This window comes from Myotis davidii, unplaced genomic scaffold (genome assembly GCF_000327345.1).
Source record: "Myotis davidii unplaced genomic scaffold, ASM32734v1 scaffold184, whole genome shotgun sequence".
Lineage (NCBI taxonomy): Eukaryota > Metazoa > Chordata > Mammalia > Chiroptera > Vespertilionidae > Myotis > Myotis davidii.
In genome coordinates, this window is record NW_006297021.1 from 6,528,356 (window position 1) to 6,548,747 (window position 20,392).

At 42.7% G+C, this 20,392-nt stretch overlaps 1 protein-coding gene across 4 annotated transcripts in view; it reads right to left on the reverse strand.

The window, feature by feature from the left end:
• Window positions 1-937: 937 nt before the first annotated feature.
• PDLIM3 (PDZ and LIM domain 3) overlaps window positions 938-20,392 on the reverse strand; it is a 29,255-nt gene continuing 9,800 nt past the window's right edge. The window contains exons 3-8 of one of the 4 annotated variants that reach the window (XM_015569776.1): window positions 19,444-19,528; window positions 12,767-12,954; window positions 6,410-6,673; window positions 4,669-4,793; window positions 3,010-3,121; window positions 938-1,309 (exon numbers count right to left, since the gene is read on the reverse strand). In XM_015569776.1, coding sequence (XP_015425262.1) covers window positions 1,120-1,309; window positions 3,010-3,121; window positions 4,669-4,793; window positions 6,410-6,673; window positions 12,767-12,954; window positions 19,444-19,528 — 964 coding nt within the window. In that variant the 3' untranslated portion in view covers window positions 938-1,119. Of the gene's footprint in view, window positions 1,310-3,009; window positions 3,122-4,668; window positions 4,794-6,409; window positions 6,674-12,365; window positions 12,434-12,766; window positions 12,955-19,443; window positions 19,529-20,392 lie in introns of all 4 variants that reach the window. The other 3 variants (XM_015569777.1, XM_015569779.1, XM_015569778.1) reach the window with 3 other exon arrangements.

Below are 20,392 nucleotides of genomic sequence, written 5' to 3' on the forward strand. Positions count from 1 at the left end.
CCCTCTCTTTCTCAGCCCTCCCCTCCCCCCCCCTCTCCTCTTGGGAAGGAGGAGGAGGTGGTGAGCAACCTTTGAGCTCTAAGCAGCAGCCTCCATGGAGCCTGAACTTTGAATTTGACTGAATATCGATGTGAAAGAGACATTTGAAATGAAAGAGACTAGTTCAAAGCCAAAGAAACTGGTTTAATCCGAAAGTGACGGCATTCCCTTTCACTAGCAAATGTAAATGCCCCCCCTGTCAGCAGAAATCAGGGGCTCCTAAGAAAGAGTAATAAACACCGAAGAAGCCACATTTTCTTAAAGCAGCCGAGTTGCACGTAGGATGGGGCCCTCTCACCGAATGTTGATTCCGCTGCATTCATGGAGCGCCTCCTCACTAGGCACACGTCCAATGTTTCACGTGGTTGTTATGTACGCGCACCCAGTGGTGTGATGGCCGCATAGGACACTAGAGAGACCAGGGACTCGCTCCCCGACATGCACTTTAATGGTTGGAGCAGGTAACAGACAACTGCGGGCTGTGTTAGAATACAGATCATCACTCGGTACTCACTACAACTGCAAAGCCAGCTTGGTAAGGAACGACAATTAGACTTCCCCAATAGCTTGATGTTTACTGTTTGAGGGTCATCATAGAAATTTAAATTGTGGAGTTTGACATACAAAAAAAATGCTCGGTGTACATGTCCTGAAGTTATTGCTAACCCCCGAGAGAGAGGAGAGAGAGAGAGAGAGAGAGAGAGAGAGAGCGCGCGAGAGAGAGCTGCAAACACAGCGGCGGGCAAGTCTGCGCTGCAGGCGGCGCGGGCCTCCCTCCCCCTCCTCCTCACGCTGTAACGTAAGCATCTGAAGCCAGGGTTTTAGTTTTGGGCTCAGCAGTTTGCTCGACATCTGCCCACAGTCATGACCGTCGTCCCGTGTAACTGCGTGCGCCACAGCGGCGGGCAGGTCTGCGCTGCAGCCGGCGCGGGCCTCCCTCCCCCTCCTCCGCACGCTGTAACATAAGCATCTGAAGCCGGGGTTTTAGTTTTGGGCCCAGCAGTTTGCTGGACATCTGCCCAAAGTCATGACCGTCGTCCCGTGTAACTGCGTGCGCGTGCTGCTCGGCCCGCGGGGTGCTTAGGCCTTGGGATACAGCGTGACCGTGTCGTAGCCCTCGGGGGGCCTCGTGCGCGCTCGGGCGTGGGTTTCGCAGTACAGCTCGCCCTCCACGAAGAAGTAGCCCTTCTGTTTGAGGTTGAGGTTGCAGTCGGCACACACGAAGCACTCGGGGTGCCGGTACTTGTCCCGCGCCTTCACCACGGCCCCACTGGGGAGGAGAGGTGGGGAGTTAGAACCGCAGAAGCGAACCCTGGCTCCCAGGTGACAGGGAAGGGGGGGAGGGGCAGGAGGGTCTGAGCCGCATCAGACACCAGCGCCCCCAGCAGTACGCAGGGCCCAGAGGCAGCTCAGATGTAAGTGTCAGGGGGATGCAGGGCGGCCAGGACACCCCATCATGCATCTCCCTCTGAGATGACTGCTTTTCAGATTTGCAAACAAGTCGTTGCCATAACAATTATAGGTTGTTCCTCTAGCATCCCTCCCCGCTGTGTCTCTGAAAGAGGGAGGCGTGATTCTGCAGAGGATTCTGACCTTGGCCGAGGTGGTTGCCTACACTAGTTAGTGGTCGGCAAACTCACTAGTCAACAGAGCCAAATATCAACAGCACCACGATGGAAATTTCTTTTGAGAGACACATTTTTTAAACTTAACCTATATAGGTAGGTACATTGTTATTAACTTAATTAGGGTACTCCTAAGGCTTAGGAAGAGACACACTCAAGGGGCCAAAGAGCCGCATGTGGCTTGCAAGTCGCAGTTTGCCGACCACTGGACACAACTGAAAGTCCCTGTCACGGCCCCACGGTCACTTCTCCCACCGGTTCTGTTCTGCGGCAGTAGCCACACGGAGGCACCACGTGTCACGGCTGTCCGTGGCGGGGCCCAGCCTCTGCTCTGTGCAGCACAGAAAAGACGGACCACAGGGCGGAGATGGCCTTGCTTCTATTGTCACACAGTTTGCTGCCCTTTAGGAGCAGTAATTGCTTTTGCTAACGTGACCAGCTGCCCTGCTCAGGTCCTCTCTACTCCTGAGCTTCCTGTCTTGCCTGCTTCCCCCGCCCTCTTTTTAAAAAATACATTTTTATTGATTTCAGAGAGGAAGAGCGAGCTAGAAACATCAATGATGAGAAAGAATCATTGATTGGCTGCCTCCTGCATGCCTCACATTGGGGATGGAGCCCACAACCCGGGCCTGTGCCCCGACCGGGAATCGAACCGTGACCTTCTGGTTCATAGGTTGATGCTCAACCACTTGGGCTTTCGTAACAGGCTCCTCCCAACCCCTCTGCTCTAACCAGTTTTACCTCCCACCGCCTTGCCTCCTGGGATGGCCCCTGGACACTCGGACGCGTGGTGGCTACTGCAGCAGAACAGCCCGAAAGGGAGAAATGGCCGTGGGGCATTTGGTGGAGAGATGGAGATGACCTGGTTCACGTGAAGATGTGAACTAGCAAGTGTGGGCGTTCAAGCACAAAGGCCCTTGACATGGAAGCTGGGACTCTATTTTTCAAAATCGTGTTTGAATATTTGTGCCACTTTGAGAAAAGGGGGGAAAGAGAATGTGTTGTAAAGAACAACCCGGTGGCCGCCGTGTGTGTTTCCCTGAAAAGGAAAACCTCAAAGTTGGTACCTTAACAAAGGAGGGTGGGGAGACCTCTTTGAAGGGAAGTTTTGATTCTTGGAAATGGTTTTTTAAATATACTCTGGGCAATTTTTCTTTTCATGAGAATCATCTGAAATGGTAAGTCAAGATTTGCGGACTCACATTATGCGCCCATGTGAGGGTACATCTAAGGAATTCTGGTCAAATGAGATATGTGTGGTGGATGCTATATTTCAGGCCAATGGACAGAAACAGGGAGCTGCCACCAAGGTTGACAGGGACCCTGGGTTAACAGTGAAACTCACACAATGCCACTCCCGCACTTGTCGCAGAGCGGCATCCTCTGTGCGCTGCCCCCGCCGCCGTGGGCTTTCGTAACCGGAGCTCTCACACTCCGAGTGCCGGAGGGACGGTCATCTGAAAAGCAAAGTGTCGCCTTTTATGGCAAAGGCACAGCTGGCTGCAGTGTGTACTTGGCTTCTATTTTAAGGCGCGCACTTTACCCGAGGGAATTCCTAAGTTGCCCGCCGCCTCCTGTCCGAAGGAGTGGGGTTGGCTCAAACATGCCTTGCGCCGAAGGACGGGCCTTGCGGAACAGTCAGTGGCAGTTTTTGTTGTGGAAGGAAGCTGTTACAAAATGCTCAGAGGGGCAGAGATTTTGCATTCTTTTTCATCGTGGTAAAATACACGTAATATAAAATTGCCCATCTTAATGTTGTGAGGGTGTACTTCAGTGGCATTGAGTGCATTCACAATGTTATAACATTGTTGCCTATATCCATTTTTAGAATTATTTTTTATCCTCTCAAACAGAAACTCTTTACCCATGAAGCAGTATTACCTCCCAGACCACGGTAACCTCTGTTGTACTTTCTGTCTCCATGACTTGTCTGTTCTAGGTACCTTATACTCACATACGTACAATCATACAATATTTGTCCTTTTGTGTCGAGCTTACTTCATTTAGGGTGTTTTAAAGGTTCATCCATATTGCGGCATGCCAGAATTTCATTCCTTTTTAAGGCTGAATAATATCCCATCGTATGCATATACCACATTTTATTTATTCTTCATCAATAGACATTTGGATTATTTCCATCATTTGGCTTTTGTGAATAACGCTGCTAGGAGCCTTGGTGTACCAGTATCTGTTTGAGTCCTTGCCTTAACTCTCTTGAGTGTATACTTAGGAGTGGGATTGCTGGGTCATGAGGTGACGCTATGTTTAATTTTTCATGCACTGGCGGGACCATCGGCCATGCACAAGGGTCCTCATGTCTCCACATCCTCACGATACTTGTTATTGTCCCTTTATTTTTGAGAACAGCCATCCTAAGGGGGCATTATGCATTTTTGTGCGACTTGGAAAGGACAGTACCTATCTTTTGGAGGTGGGAAAATATTGGTAAGGGTGTGAGCCCTGAAGACAGCGGGAGTCGGCTGCAGACCCAGCTCTGCTGCTCACTGGCTGTGTGACTTTGAACAAACCCACCCTCTCTGTGCCCCCGTTTCTCATTCGTTAACCAGGGAAAGCAGTAGCTCCTCCCTCGCAGTCACCGTGAGGGTGAAATGACCACGTGGGCAAAGTGCCCAGTACAGAAGTGGGAACACACTACGGACTCGTCACATTGTTATTTTAGGTTTGGATGATGACACTCTGGAGTATGCAAGGCTGAGAAATTTTGCAGCGTCCACTTAAAACTCTGTTTAAAATGTGGCAGCTCAGCCAGCCCTTGAGCACTGTGGATGGAATTGGCGTTGGGTGCCTTTTCACCAAGTGACACGGCCTGGGAGCGTCTCTCCTAATCCAGGCACTGCCCGCATCCTCTGGGCCAAGACTCATTTGATTCCCGCATAAAATCCATATTTAGACCTCCACTCCCAGCCTGTTTGCTGTCCTCCCCTCCCCCTCGCCTGCCAACAGGCCCTGCCAATAACTGTCCGCAGGCGTCCCAGCCACTCACCGTCGTTCACCAGCTCCTGGAGCACCCGGAAGGAGCCCGACTGGCGGGGCCGGGAAGGCTCATCCTGACTGTTGTGGAGCATCCGGTACACGTCCGACTGCGGGGGCACCGGGGCCGTGGGCTCACTGAAACGACACGGCAGGCGAGGCAGCGTCAGGGGCGTGCGAGGAGCCGGCGGGCGCCAAGCCACAAGACACCAGTCAGTCATCGCTACCCCTGCAGTAGCTCCTGAGCGGAGATTCAGGATTTTCAGGTTCATCTCTGTTACAGTTCCCAAATGGCGTTTGTTCACCTATTGTGGCCGCCTTAAACATGTCATTCGTTAACCTCAGGCTCACATCGGCACGTCTCCGTTTGGCCAAATACCACAGAGGGCCACGAAGAGGTGATTGTTAGGAAATGGTAATTTAAAAACAGACTTGTGTCTGATGAGTAGATCATTTCAAGTAGGAACAAGATAAACTTTTTCTCAGAAAAATACAGACAACACACACATGATAGGAAGTGCAGGAGTGAGCCCAGTTTGCTTATTCTCAGTCATAAAATTGTCCTTAAATTCAGATTCATTTCTGATGCTAAATCAAAAGTATGTGGTTTAATTTTGCTTTTAGGATTAATTTGCTTTGTTAACTCCTGAAAACAACAAAGGTATAATTTTGTTTGCAAATTGAAGGAATTCATACTGCCAGTGGTTGAAAGTACCTAATGTAGCTTTCACGTATATGTGAGTTATATTGATTTCACTACGTTTCCTAAATAGCTGCATTAAAATTCATTTACAACAACACTGGGAGCTTTATTTTAATAAACTTCTTACAAACATATTCATGATGAACAATAAAAAAATGCCACAATAAAACTACGTCATGATTAAATGCTTTATTAGCTAATGTCACTAATGACATTGTCTAGAAAGGGTAATTACTATCCATAATTTGATTACCTATATCATTTGTGAAAACAATTATCTTATATCTGAATTTCCTTGCAAATTGGCTTTGAGATACATTGTGCTTTATTACCTTATTGTATTCATCCCAAGAAATAGCTTTGGCATATTGCTACATAGCACTCTTAAGAATTATACTATTTTAATTTATAAAAAGTGGTTCTGTAACATTAAAAAATAATAAGATTTTCCTTATAATAAATTTTTAATTGAAAAAAATTGATGGCAAAAGTACTTTAAACAAATGTTTTTAATAAAGAAAAAATTAATCAAAATAGAGACAATTGGAAGTCAAATATCTACATTAACAGCTTAAGATATTCACTTATAAACCCTTATTCATGGCAGAAATTTTAAATGGAAAGTTCTGACCTCTCCACATGATGCCATTGGAAGGGAGAAGTATCATCTTTTTTAAAACTTCTCCGGACCTCTCAGCCCTTCCCAATTTTTGACCCTCCAAGGAGAAACATAGACTTTGCTAGATTGTTAATCACCTTTGAAAGGTGTTGTACCATAACTTGTAAAGTACACTGTAGCTTTTCCAAACACATATACATTTGGCCCTTCCATGATTTTAGCTTATTACGATCGATCGCATACAATTCTACTTAATTCTTCAAATCACTGTTATCGTTAGAGCTAGGTATTTGCAATAAACCCTTAGTATCTCTCCCTTAAAGCTTTTCACATAGCTTTCTTCCCATAAGACAGTGTTAAAAGACACCCAGAAAGCTGGCATTGCCCAAGTGTTTAGTTAGTATGCCCATGGTTCAAAAAGTCTCATATTACCTCATGGAGGGTGCTTCCCCTAGCGCTGTGGAAACCTGACCCTGCAGTGTTTCCATAATATTGTCATCTGAGTACAACTGCATAGGAGTGTTAAACTGAGCATGTACAATCTTCACACCGGGCAGTTCCATTTCCAAAGGAATGTTAGGGGCCATCTTAGCAGCCACTTTCAAGTCACCTGGGCAAATGGTACTAACAGTGCTGATGGAAGAGGGGGTGCTACGTCCGCTGCTACCATCAATACCAGACGGAGTGCTGCATCCACTGTGTTAATGACCACGTTACACAGAGGGGACACATGACAGGAAAACCAGACAGGAGAACACAGAGAACAAGGACAGAGAGGTTAACAGGCTTTGAAGACAAAAAGTGAGAAGTGAATTAAATCAAATTAAAAAAAAGTGTTGATTTCTGGCTACGATTTACTTTAACTAGAAAGGACATTTAAAAAAATCATGGTGGAAAAAAAGTTGCACAAAATTAAAAGGTAGAGGTGATAGCGCATTTTTTGGCTCTGTTCAACCAGGCGATGTGCAAGTTGAAGGTCACACATAAACAAGTTGTATATATAAAGTGGAGAAGATGCGACCATACTCACTTTTTAAACATAGGCCAGATCATTTTAAACTTGATAATATCACAGACAAATGGTGCAGGGAAATTACATTGGCTGGGCACCCTTTTACATTTCTGAGGTACAATATTTAAAATTAAAAGGTTAATGAGTGGTCCATACAAATGGTAACTGAATATGCCACACGAAGGTCCAATTAAATATTTAGGCTAGACATTTCAAAATAAGTACGTTTCAGAAATGCAGTTGAGTTTAATTGAATCACAGAAACATGTAGGTTATGTGATAAAAAGTATGTTTTAAGGCTATGTTGTAAACATTTTATTTGGACTATTTTAACTTTTTCTATTTCACTCTTTAATTTTGTGAGGAATATGCTTTTAAAAACTGTTCAGTGATTGAATACAGGTTCTAGAACAGCCAACAAATGCTTGTCACCTTGAAATTAATGATTAGAGAGCAAATAAGGTAATCTTGGACTCTTCAGAGGCTCCCTAGGGCTAAGGTATATTTCTTTTATACATCGCTATTTCATGCAAACTTTTGAAAACACACATATATTCATGCATACTTATCATTTTCTTTACAGAGAAGAAGGGACTTGTTATTAAAACACCAGAATGGCCAGTCATGCAATTTTCAGGACAGCTGGGGAGAGAGCTCATGTTCTCTATGAAGCGAGATGGGAGGCTGGTCATAACCGACATGCCAAGGACTAAAATGTCAGGTTTCTCCGTGCTTTTTACATGCAACACGAGAAATGCATGATATGAAAATGAAACATACTGAGATTTTTTAGAAGCACAGTCATTTAAGACAAAGCCAAAGGAAATATTAGTATTAATGTAACCTCTGTCATGCCTGCAGGTTAGTGTTGCTGCAAACTCAAGACAGAAAACGATTCATATGGTGTGTTCATCTTAGCGTCAGTGTTCTCTTAGGGCTCAAGTATGAGCCATCTCTGCATTTACTCTCTAGGGCTACTCACGCTAACCTCAGCTCACACAGAGAACACAAACCAAAAGGATTTGGGCATCGATGCTGTTGACTGATTAGTCCGGACAACCCATGCCACTAAATGGATTAAAAGTTGTGTGTTTTTTGTGTGTGTGTGTGTTTTTGTTTTTTTGTGTGTGTGTTTTGAGTGTGTGTTGTGTGTGTGTGTGTGTGTGTGTGTGTGTGTGTGTGTGTGTGAGAGAGAGAGAGAGAGAGAGAGAGAGAGAGAGAGAGAGTGTGTGTGTGTGTGTTTTGTGTTATCCAATTCAACCACCTACACAGCCCAGATGAGGCAGGCAAATAGGGACTTGCTCCTTCACTCCTTGGCTTGAGAATCTGTTTAAAACTCAGTCTGTGAGTTGGTCGATCACAAACCAAAATGTCAAGTGCCTTATTCACTGTTTCCGTAGGCTCAAGGCTACACTGGCTCCTGAAAGTGACTTGGGCGGGTAAAAGAATAGAAGGGAAATTTCAGTCTAAATGCAGTTTAGTCAGGATCCTACTGATTTGATCTAAGTGAAGCTTATTAAATTGTAACTGGGATTTGAAACACTCCAGTTAAACCTTGGGAGACTTGGGCTTAACGTAGTGAACCTTTTCAACAAGCATTGTAACTACTCTGATCTTACTGTGGGCCAGGCATCATGCTAGTGGATGAAGTAGGATCAATTCAGAATTTACAGATACTCCCCTTTCTTATACTTGTAATTAGTAATCCCTTTCCGTTGTTAGTGTTCTTTATACGGGCATGTTTGTGTATATAACTTTATTTAACAAAGGTTGTATTCTATTTCCTAATCATTCTATTTAGGGCCCCCTGTCTATTGAATAGATAGGAAATAAACTCTAAGCAAACTAGAATTAGTTTTCTTATACATTTTGGGACCATTTAAAAAAATCTTTAACCTGATGCTTTAAAAAAATGTTTTTTTTTCCTGGTGTGGCTCACTTGGTTGGTTGTCCCATGAACCAAAAGGTGGCCGGTTAAATTTAGGGTGCATGATTGGGTTTCGGGCTCAATGGGTATGTAGGAGGTGGTCCATTGATGTCTTGCTCTTATATCAATGTTTTTCTCTCTCTCTCTCTCTTTTCCTCTTTCTCTAAAAATCAATAAAAATATCTTTAAAAGAAGTTTTCATGGATTCCAATCACTGTAAATATCATCATAGGTCATCACCATGACCTATTCCTGTGACTTGGAAAGGTAGGTGCTAATGAGATTTCTTGACGTTGACTTACTGACTTGGCAAGACCACCTAGAAAAGTGCTGATCCACCCAGTTACTTCACTCCTGGGTAGATCGAGAGAGAGAGAGAGAGAGAACTGATTTCTCTGGCATATGTACAGGAGTTTTTGGGATATACAGGATTGCATTTTATCATTTGGATCTGTAAAATATCATATATATATATTATTGAATTTTTACAGAGAGGAAGGGAGAGAGGGATAGAGAGTTAGACACATCGATGAGAAACATTGATCAGCTGCCTCCTGCATACCCCCCACTGGGGATGTGCCCACAACCAAGGTACATGCCCTTGACTGGAATCGAACCTGGGACTCTTCAGTCTGCAGGCTGACGCTCTATCCACTGAGCTAACCCGGTTAGGGCCCTTGTATATATTTTTAAGTGATAGTTTTGGCTTTAAAAATTTACATGTTTGCACAGAGAAATACTGGCTTTTTAATGTGCTTCAATAATGATGAAATAATGAAAAGATCCATAACTAGTAGTAAGACCTTAGGGCAGCAATTTTCAACCTTTTTCATCTCATGGCACACATAAACTAATTACTCAAATTCTACAGTGCACCAAAATATAGATATTTCTTGCCCAATTTAGAAAAAAGGTATAATTTTTATTCATTCATATAAGATGGCTATTGTTGTGTTGGCTGTTGTCAATTTTCTATTTGACAATCTAAAGGAAAAGAGGTCAGTGCCCCTGACTAAAGGGTCAGGTGTGGCATATTTTATAAATTCTTTGCGTGGGTCTTGTGGAGCACGTGTTGGAAACCATTGCCCTAGAGATTAACATATCAACAATTTGGCATCTCCAACTTACTTCTGATGAAAAAGTTGGTCATTATGGTGTCCTTATAGCTTGGTATGTGGCCACTCAAAATTCCACCTTGATGAAGAATCATTTGTCCAGAACAAGAAATTCAGAAGGTAGAGCAACAGTGAGGGAGCAAGGAAGGAGAGCAGAGAGAGGCGTTTTTACAGTTCTTTATGATTTGTGTATTGGTACTTGTTTTTAAGCAAGTCTCATCCCTGTTTCTCCTCTCCCCTCTTCCCAATTCAGGTATATTGAAAGGCTTCTTACGATGACACAATTATGAATGGCTTGTTATTATCACCATATCTGAGTTAAAATGAAAATATAGGGTTGGGCAAAAGTAGGTTTACAGTGGTTCACATGGAAAATAATACAATAATTAATAAATAATAATAGAAGAATAAGCTGTGTTTCATGTGCTTACAACTGTAAACCTACTTTCACCCTAGCCTGTATAAAAGGCAATCACATACCTAAATCTCTCTGACTTGCCCTGAAATTTTATAAAATTAAATGTTATTGGTTTTTAGCAAAGGCAAAATATGTTTTACTCTAATGTATCATTTTATTCAAGCCTCTTGAAGTCTTATAGCCCATGGTAGTGAATTTAAGGTATGCTAACCTCAAAGAACACAGATGTATTAGGTTAACTGTTTTCTTTAGGAGGATGTATATATATTTATTCAATAGTAAAATAGCATTTTAACATTTAATTGAATGTTGTTATATATAATCAGGACTGGGGTTGGGAAGCTGTTGAATGTGGTGAAATAGGAAAAAGGTGCAGAAGAAAGTGGAATGGGAACAAGGGGACAAACAGAAGTGAAAAAGGACTGTGCAGAGTAGACGGTGTGAGGGAGGGATCACAGCTCCTTGCTCTTCTTGCCACTCAGGAAATATCAGGCAATCTTTGAGTTGTGTTCCTTTATCTGATGACATTTACTGGGGATGCACTTTGTGCCAGCTGCATTTGTAGGTGGTGGATGTAGTCATGCGTTTTCATTCTAGTGAGGGAAGACGTATTTTGTAGACATCTTCCTCCTGCTCTTTCTAAGTGATATCACAGAAGTGCCTGGCTTATTTTGAGGTATCCTCTGCTCCTGACTCTAGCATCTGAAAAGGCCTGCACATGTGCATCGCATATAAGTGATGACTGACCATCCAAAGCTGGCACCATAACCTCAGGTGTCTCCAAAGGCCAGGAGGGTCGCATCTATAGGAAAACAGGCCAGGAATCATATACTTGGGAGTGATGCACATATATTTGGGCAACTAGAGAGTAGCTGTTCCATCTTAAAGGCACTTAACTAAATTCATTTAAATAATCAGAGGGTTAAATAAAGCACTACTTGTGAATGAATCCCCCTGTAGCTCACTAGTTTGGGAAACCTGATATAGATCATCAGCCAATGATCCTAACTGGCTAGGATCCATGCGGCCTGACCGTCAACATCCTTCCTCGGGGCTGACTGATGTAGCTGAGGCCAGAGGAATGGGTTTGAGGTTTCCTGAAGTCACCATTTCTTGATGTGCTTAAGACAGGGCAAAGCTCATCCCTTCCCTTGGGGGTTGGCGTTCACTTCCCAGGGAAGATACTTGAAGGATCACCTGAAGATGGTCTCTCCCTGACTGACAGTCAGCTCTGAAGCTTCCTCATTATCCCAGCGTGAACACAGTTTTCCACGAGGGTAACCAATCTACACCCCTCCCTCCCAACTCTGTCATTATTACTTATTTTCCTCCAGGTGGAAAAGTTCCTTTTCAATCCCCTCTTCCTTTGCAAGTATCCATAGGAATGCAAATTGATGTTTATGTAAGTGCTGGAAGGTGTGGGTTGCTCAGCTGCTCTGATGGTGTGTGGGGAGCAGGTGCTGAGGTGGGGATGATAAGGGTCGAACAGAGGCAGCTACCAGTGTCCCCACCTGTGCCCCCACCCCCGCCCCCCGCTGCTTCCTTAACTCCTGATGGGAGAGCTGGTTTCCACTCTTGTTCCTGGTGGCTGGGCCTTCCCGAGCTGGGATCGGGACATCTGCCTGCCTCAGAGGTCAGTGAGTCCTGATGGGATGCCGGGGGTATTAGTTATAAATATACGTGGTGATGGCAGAGCATTTGAAGCTCTGTAATCTTGTCAGTGTTTACTCTTGGAAATGGAGGAGGTCAGTTGGCTCTCTACTCTGCTGAGCTTGCTTCCTTTGCTTTTGAAATAAGCTTCAAAGTGGAAAAAAAATAGTCACTCCAAACGCCTCACAAGTTACTTTTCTGGGAGATTAGTAAAGATTCATTAAAGAAGCATGCACTCCAAATTTCACAGTCTCAAAGCTTATGACCTGCTTCGGCCTGGGATTATGAAAGGTTTGGGCCGAATATTGTGCTTGTGTTCAAAGTAGTTCACATCCTGTGAAAACAAAGGGTTAAACAGTCCCTCAGTGGAAGACTAATCTGTGACTTTAGATAAAATTAAACAAACAATAACAGTACAGAGCAGGTTATTTACCACCAAATATTGACATGACTAAGCAGGGTGATGATGGAACCCGAGTGGTTTCTTCCTTTTAACCATAGACTCACTAAACGTCCCAGGACCGGCAGCTTGGAACCACAGTCTAGAACTAGATGCTTATCTTTAAGTCAGGAAAGTAAAACAGCAAGAGCTGGACGTTGGAAAGGAAGAGAAACCGGGCTATTGCCATGAGGAATGCGGTGGCCGGAGGCGGAGGCCGGTACTTACTTTTGAGGTGAACTAGGAATAAGACCCCGCAGCTGTCCGTGGAGCGCATCTTGTATATTGCTAGTTGAATAGAGCCCAATGGGTGAGTTATAGGAAGCGCTCACTACCTGTCTTTTGTCATCAATGTTTGCTGCTGCAACAAAAGGCTGGGCCCTTCTGTTGTGCGAGGTACCAATGGCTTTGAACTCCTGTACATGGCAGACAAAATACACAGAGCCACAGAATGCACAACAGAGCCGTTAATGAGCAAACCAACAGCAATCGCGACGGTTAATCAAGGCTTCTTACCCAATACAAGGTTAATGCGAGGTTAAAGGAGGAGTCAGGCATAAACCTTTCTGCATTTTCTGTGAACTTGACCTGTGTTGTCTTCATCCACCAGATATTTAGGTGCAAAGGAACCGACCTTATTTGTAATCTTATAAAAGAATTCAAACACTATATCTTTTGTCTGCCCCTTGTTAACTTCTATATCCATAGCTTTTAGAAAATTCTCATTTGAATAGAGAAATTTTGTGTTAAAAATGAGACTTTTAGCTTAAAAAACTATTCTACTTAACATTTTCTAAGGTAGAACTTATATTTGCTTTATCTCCTATTAATATATTAATAAAATTTCCCCCATTTTAGGAAATGAAGGAATAGAACGGCCAGAAAGGGAGTGAGCATTTGTAAGTAAAAGTTCTTTTTTTATTGTTTAAAGTTTTACATATGTCTCTTTTCCCCCCGATTGACCCCCCCCCCTGCTTTTTCTTAATACCCACAATAAAAAAGCAAAATTCTTAATGTGGATTAAGTTATACCTTAAGTTTAGAAAAAATAGTAATTCAAAGACTTGTTTCTGATGAAAGTGGGAATAACATTGATATAAAACCTCCTTTGCTTTTATTGTGATGATTTCACTGCTATGTGTTTTAAGAACTCTTCATGTTTACTCTAGTTCCAGAAAGATTAAAGTCAGTAATGTAGAGAGAGCCAAAGCGTGTGATTCACAAAAGGATTTTCACTTTATTATTCAGGGAAAAGGATCCTAAACTGAATTTGAAATATGTCTGCATGATCTGAAACTCTACATTATTATGTTAATGTCAGAACCATGTTTTCTAATTTTTATGTAGATCTACAATGTCATAAAGTTATTACAGTTATTTTCATAAGTTACTACATTTATTTTCAAAAGAGAACACTACAACCCACATGAGCTGATTCTCTTTCCAAGTCTTTTCGTTTGGCAGACTTAGGAAGATAAGTCTTTGCAGCAGTATTGTCACTCACACGTTCACATCAGCTTCACTTGTTTTTGTGAATGTGTCACCAGTGTTCCACACAAATTTCAAGTAATACAAACATTTATGATTGTTTGGAATGTTACCAGAAAGAGTCGTTTTATTAAAAAATAAAAAGATCTTGTAATGTTCTTATTCATATCATTTTTTTCCTTCTTGTCATTACAGATGAGTAAGTTGTGGGATAGTGTTTTTTTCTTTTTTTTCTTTTTTAATTAGAAAAGAGACTATCTCCCTTTTTTAGGGCTGTGTTTTATGATTAACCATTTTGATTAGCCATTATTATGGCATGAAATTGTGAACTGGAAATAATTTTAAGTAATGATAGTGGCCATGATTCAAGCCTTTGTTACTCTTTTCAATATGAAAGAAGACAGACGGCTAATTGCTTAACTGCCTAGTTTAGTTTTGGTGGATTATAACTCTCTCAGGCTAATTAGCAGAGTGAATCGGCAGAACTGAAGGGCTCACGCTATTTGGAACTTAGCTTTTTTTTTGGAAAAACAACAAAGTAGGGTACACTCTAAATATTTTGGTAAATATAATTGAATTTATGAAAACTAGTTAACATCATGTGATGGCTTTATAGGAAACATTTCTGTCATTATTTTATCTTATTAGTCTTAAATTGGTCAATAAACATGGATGGCGATTGTCTTTTAAGGGAGGGAACTTTCTGAAAAGATCTGTGCACTAGTAATCTCTAGTGGTGCATCCAAATAGCAGCACATACGTTAGTCAGCTCCAAGCCTTCCTTTGCCATTTTCAGGTTTGGTTATATGTTGCAAAGGTCACAAATGTGTAATTTGTTAGGAAAAAACACTCCCTTTATTTTCTAGTCAGATCATAAAAGGAAGTTTTTCTAATACAGGCTTCCAACCCTCATATTCAGGCTTTGCAAAGCATTAGTTCATGGGTTGCTAGAGTCATTCCAAAAGCAGCACCATGAAATGTGTCCGCCAAAGGTAAACAACAAATGTAAAACTGCACGGAGGCAACCTTCTGTCCGCCTCACATCGTTGTTAGCGGTCAAACAGGATGGAGAGACCAAACCAATTGGAAGTCTGCTATTCCACTTTAATTTCCTTTTAATTTTATAGTGGAAAACCATTCGTAATGGAAAATACTGGTAAAAACTTTAAATGGCAGTTAATCGAGTCCAGCTCTTGTGTTTATTCTACCCAGACAAAAGCATCCAAGTGATTCATATCTCTTCGGCAGTCAATAAATAACCATTGCAGTTAATTACATTTTTAAATATTATTGTTAAACGTTAGGAGCTTATATTGAGGAATGATGTTTTGAGTTAATGAGATGCGAGGGCTGTCTAAAAGCAGAGATCTGCTGACATTGGGAGAAAGCAGCTCTTGACACCCGTCTCCCAAGTCCCCGGGTGACCTCAGCAGTGACAGCACTCAGAGACAGTTCCCCGCTCAGTTTCTCACTTGGAGGAGTTGTCAGAGGTGAAGACTGAGTCTGAGAACTGAGGCAGTTGTCAACGCCAACCAACAACATGTGTGTAATACACACATATATTAATTATAAGGAAAAATGGTGGGGGAGTAAGGGGAAGACGATATCAAGGGATCATACGTTTGATCAAGCCACGCTGACTAAATGATTACATTTTATGCCTGAAATCCATGAACACTCACCTCCCCTGCCTCATCCTCACCCCACAAATGAAAAATAAAGTCACCCTATGATTACTTTCTGCAGTAATCATAAATTACTGCAGAAAGTTTCACGTTTTTCCCATTTCTCACTGGGGAAGAATTTGGGGACATAGGGATTGGGAAAGCTTGCTTTGTGTAGGCTGCCATCGGTTTTCAAAATACTGGAGAACAAGGTTATTTTGTGAACATAGAAAGAATGCCAACCCTTACCCCACGTGACGGTACATGTAGTACATCCTCATTATCAAATCTTCTATGACAAGGATTCCACCCTGTTTATGGGCGTGGAAACAGCCTTCTTCTCATTTAGAAAAGAGCCATTTTTGTTTCGAGAAAGCACCTCTTCTGCCTCGTGAAAGCTACATCGTCATGTTGAGTTGTTCAACTCACAGTAAACAAACATGAGGGTAATGTTTTGTTTAAGAATGTAGGCTTTGGAGAATGACATAGAAGTCTACGTCCTTAGTCTAGAATGCTTTTAGTCTAGAACAATGTTTTTAGCCTGCCTTTAGTGTAGAACAATGTTTTATATAGAAAAATGTGAGCCAGGCTCTGAGTTGAATGAAAGGTGTTTATGCAATGGCTGGGGTTAACCTAAATAACCTCTAAAGTTTCAAGTCTAAATTCATAAAAACAAAATTTAACTATTTCATAATGGCATAGAAAAATGAAAAAAAACCCCTATATATTAAATTTTTATATCAATTATCACTATAATTGTGTAAGAAAAAGTCTCTAAAGCCTAACCCTATGCACAGGGGGAAAAACTGGAAATAACTATAAAAAATATATTATTTGTGGTTGTGCTTGGATCTAGGATATATAGTAGTGGGTTTTCCCCCCAACAAACATATATTACTTTTAAAATGAAAAAGAGTATTTTATTCCAATAGCAAAGGCCACATAACTTACAATAAATGCTTGACTTGGGCTGAGCAACAAGAACCCACATTGTGTATTGCTCAAAGGCATTTTCCTGCTCACCTGTGTGGCATCTTGAAGCATGATGTGTCAATGGCATTTGTTTCTCAGACTAACACACCTTTGTTGTCCAGAAGTTTGCAGAGTTCTCATTTGGGGTGTGAGGGTGGGTATTAAAAAATAAAGAAGAAGAAGAATAGAAACATAACCTCAGTTTAGCTTTCTCCAGTCTCATCCTACAAGGGGCACCCACTGCTTGGCTTTATCACTGGGTTCTGTGCTGGTGTATGCGGTGGGACTTCAGGTAGCAGAGGCTACAGAAGTGAGTTGTGCTGTGCAGGGAATGTCTGTCCCAAAGTGCCGATCTCGCAGAAACCTGGCCTGAGGATGTCAGGAGGAGAAACCCTCTGGTCCGTTAGGGAAGGAGCCCAACTGGTTCTTATCTCAGAGCCCTTCACACACGGGCCTCTGGGGGAGGGTATCGGTGAGAAGTACCCGTGACTCAAACTGAAGGAATGTTCAGAGGCTCCATCTGACTGGCTTCTGAGCCCTTAACCCAATCTTCACCTTTCTTTTTAAAACCCTACTTCCTTCTCTATCTTTCCCCCGTGCGTAGTATCATAAATGTCCGTATTGTCTACACCCCAAAATGCAGGACACCTGGGCTAACCCATGATTGTTGAGAGGGCAGAGTGTTTCAAGTTAGGGTTACGGTTTAAAATTCAGTTCAGCTTAGTAAGTACAGTAGTGGCTGAGTCAGTCACCCACACTCCAGAGGGGGCGCTGTGACCTGATCAGGGATCACTGGGGCTTTGGGAGTTGGGTCAAATTTGTCTAATTGGCCCTCTACCATGGCATCTCACATGGATGAACTTGGTTTTAAAAAATCAGTAGAGATTTTGAAGGGAAAAATAATTTGCAAAAGGATGCAGTACAATTTTGGATGTGTGCTATATGTGGAAGAGGCAATTCAGAATTCTACCCAGTTTGTCCTGGTGATAATGAGATTGGGGTCAGCAAATGCATGTTATCTGAGCCTCAAATTTCCCTTTTCTTTCATTCTTTTTTTTTTTTTTAAAGCACCACATAATCTCTTTTTCTCACGTGTGGCCTCTAAGTAATGAATTGATAGGATGGGAAGAAGCCAGTGGGCTTGGCTATCTACGAGTGTCAGCTCTGCATCAAGAACTCCATTTTCTCTTCTTTCAGTCTTTTTTTTCTATCAAATATAGCATTGATTAGTGGTGTTATTACTCACCAACCCACCTGGGAGCATTCGGATCTCTTCCCACCATACTTACTGCCTGCCTTACCCATTTTTTGCTCGCTTACCCTCATCTGACCTAGGTATCCCCTTCGCCTTGCGCAGTCACTTTTACCTGCAGCAGCAGGGGTTTGGGGTGGGGTGGGATGGAGGTGGGCCAGAGCACTGTGCTGAGAATTGGTTTCCAGGATTGGTTCTGGGCAATGTTAGAAAACACAGCTTATCTTTAGACCCTCTCATTCCTTTCATGTTTGAATCTAAAGGAATCTGTGATGACCCTCGTGACCGTGAAGAGGAAGGCATCGTGGTGTCGAGGCAGCCCTGCCACAGTGGCAGCTTCCTGTCTCGCTGTGGCGAATAGGCCAGGCGCCTTCTGATCACAGCCTGGTGGGAGGGGCTCCTGTTCCCATAATTACAAGAGCTCCCACTGAACTCAACATCTCTATGAACAATTCGATGTGCCAAGTTATTTGACTTTTCTTACTCAAATTTTACTTTGTTTCTCTCAAATCTTTGAGAAACCCTGTGAGATCCATGTACCTGGGTTACTCTGCATGTAGGTTACAGAGAGGAAATGGAGGCTGGTGGAGACAAGTGGGGAACCTGCAGGGCAAATGCCAGAGTTGAGGATCCTTGAGGATCCTGAAGGGGAAACAGTGCTGAAGCATAAATTACAAAGGTGCCTGCAGTTCATTTTCATTATCGGCCTAGGAGAACTACATCTTGGAATGTCTACTCAGGTTAGCAGGAACACTTGTTCTAGAAGGGATATTGAGTTTATATAGCTGTCTCTCTAAATTTGGGGAGCTTCTAAGGAGAGGTTCTAAAATCCTTTTCTTAACTTCATTTTCCATACAGCACAATTGAGGGTTGGTTTACTTTCAGATTTTTGGGGCCTTTGAGAGAAGACATGGTCAGATAAGCATCAGATTATTAAATGAATTTAGCTCAATAGATAGTGTTGCCTCAAGGGAAAGTCCTTTGTCTTTGTAATTCAGCTGCATGAGCAGACTATCGCGACGATTACATAATGCAAGACTTTTCCTAGAGTAAACTTAATTACAGAATGCCAGAACTGAGAATTAAAGAAGGATATAAAATGAGATGTGGGTGAAGACCTCGAAGGATTGAAGTTCCCAATAACAGATTGGAGATACTTGTTGCAAATGGCTGCCCACCCCATTTCTGCTTTGTTTTAACACCTTAAACTTCTTGGATTACCTCCTGGTCATTTGGCAGAAATCCATCATAAAAATGAAAAAAAGAAGTGGACTGTGTGTAAATATAGGCAATTCTTTCCTGCTTAGAACATGTTTGTCTTTTGACAAGATGTTTGCCTAGGCATCTATCTTTGTTTTCTTGATGTAAGAAAACATGGGTAATCTAAATTAATCTCAGAGATAAAGGCAGACAGCTGCTTCGTCAGGTGACTTATCCCAGTTTTTGGTATTTGTCACTTCTTCCTCTTGGAAGTCACCCACATCATTTAAAAGAAGGTGTAAAGTCAACATCATTCACTCTAAGTCATACCTGTGGTTCTGATTCTAAGTTGATTTTGAAAGGATGAGCCTTTCCATCTTCAGATACCTGTGGAGACCATAAGCGAGTTTCCGCCCTGTAAGTAAAATAAATTCGTAAACACCGAAGTCTAATATACTTCCAGTTTTAACATCCTTCCGTTTCCTATGACGTTTGTGAAAATAGTACCATCCCTTGATAATTTAAGCAAAAGCAATATTCCTTGTTCATTATTCTGCATTCTCCCATCTAATTAGTCTTACATATTTAGTGTACTTTGAGGGAAACTCGAATGGATCAAGATGGGTTGCTATGGACTGTTTGTAAACTGCCCCATCCCTGCCTTCCACCCGAATCATATGTTGAAACCCTAATCCCCAATGTGATGGTCATTGGAGTTGGGGCCTTTGGAGGGAAATTAGGGTTAGATTAGTTTATGAGCACAGTGGAATTAATGCTCTTCTAAAAAGAGGGAGAGACACAAAATGTGTGTGTGTGTGTGTGTGTGTATGCACCTGGGAAGGCCACTAGGACAGCCAGGAAGAGGCCTCTCACGGAGAACCTGAGCATGCTGGCACCCTTATCTCAGACTCCCAGCCTCTGGAACCATGAGAGATAAGTGCATGGTGTTTAAGCCACTGAGTCATCCGTGGGATTTTTGTTATAGTGACCCAAACTGACTGAGGCAAAGACATTGTATAATTTCTGGAGAAAGTAGGTGTCCAGTGCATGTGGAAGACAGTATAGGAGGGAGATTCTGCAGGGACCCCTGTACATGACCCAGGGCAAGCTCCCAGGTCTCCTCTAGTGCCCTGTTAGCCTACCCAGGCCACCAAAGGAGACGGGGAGTGACTGGCCAGGGGGACTTGCTGCTGGCATCAAGGATCTGCCCTTTGTCCAATCCTTTTTATGGATCTGGTTGGGATGGTGTGCTTGGCAGGTACACAGGTGATGCACAGAC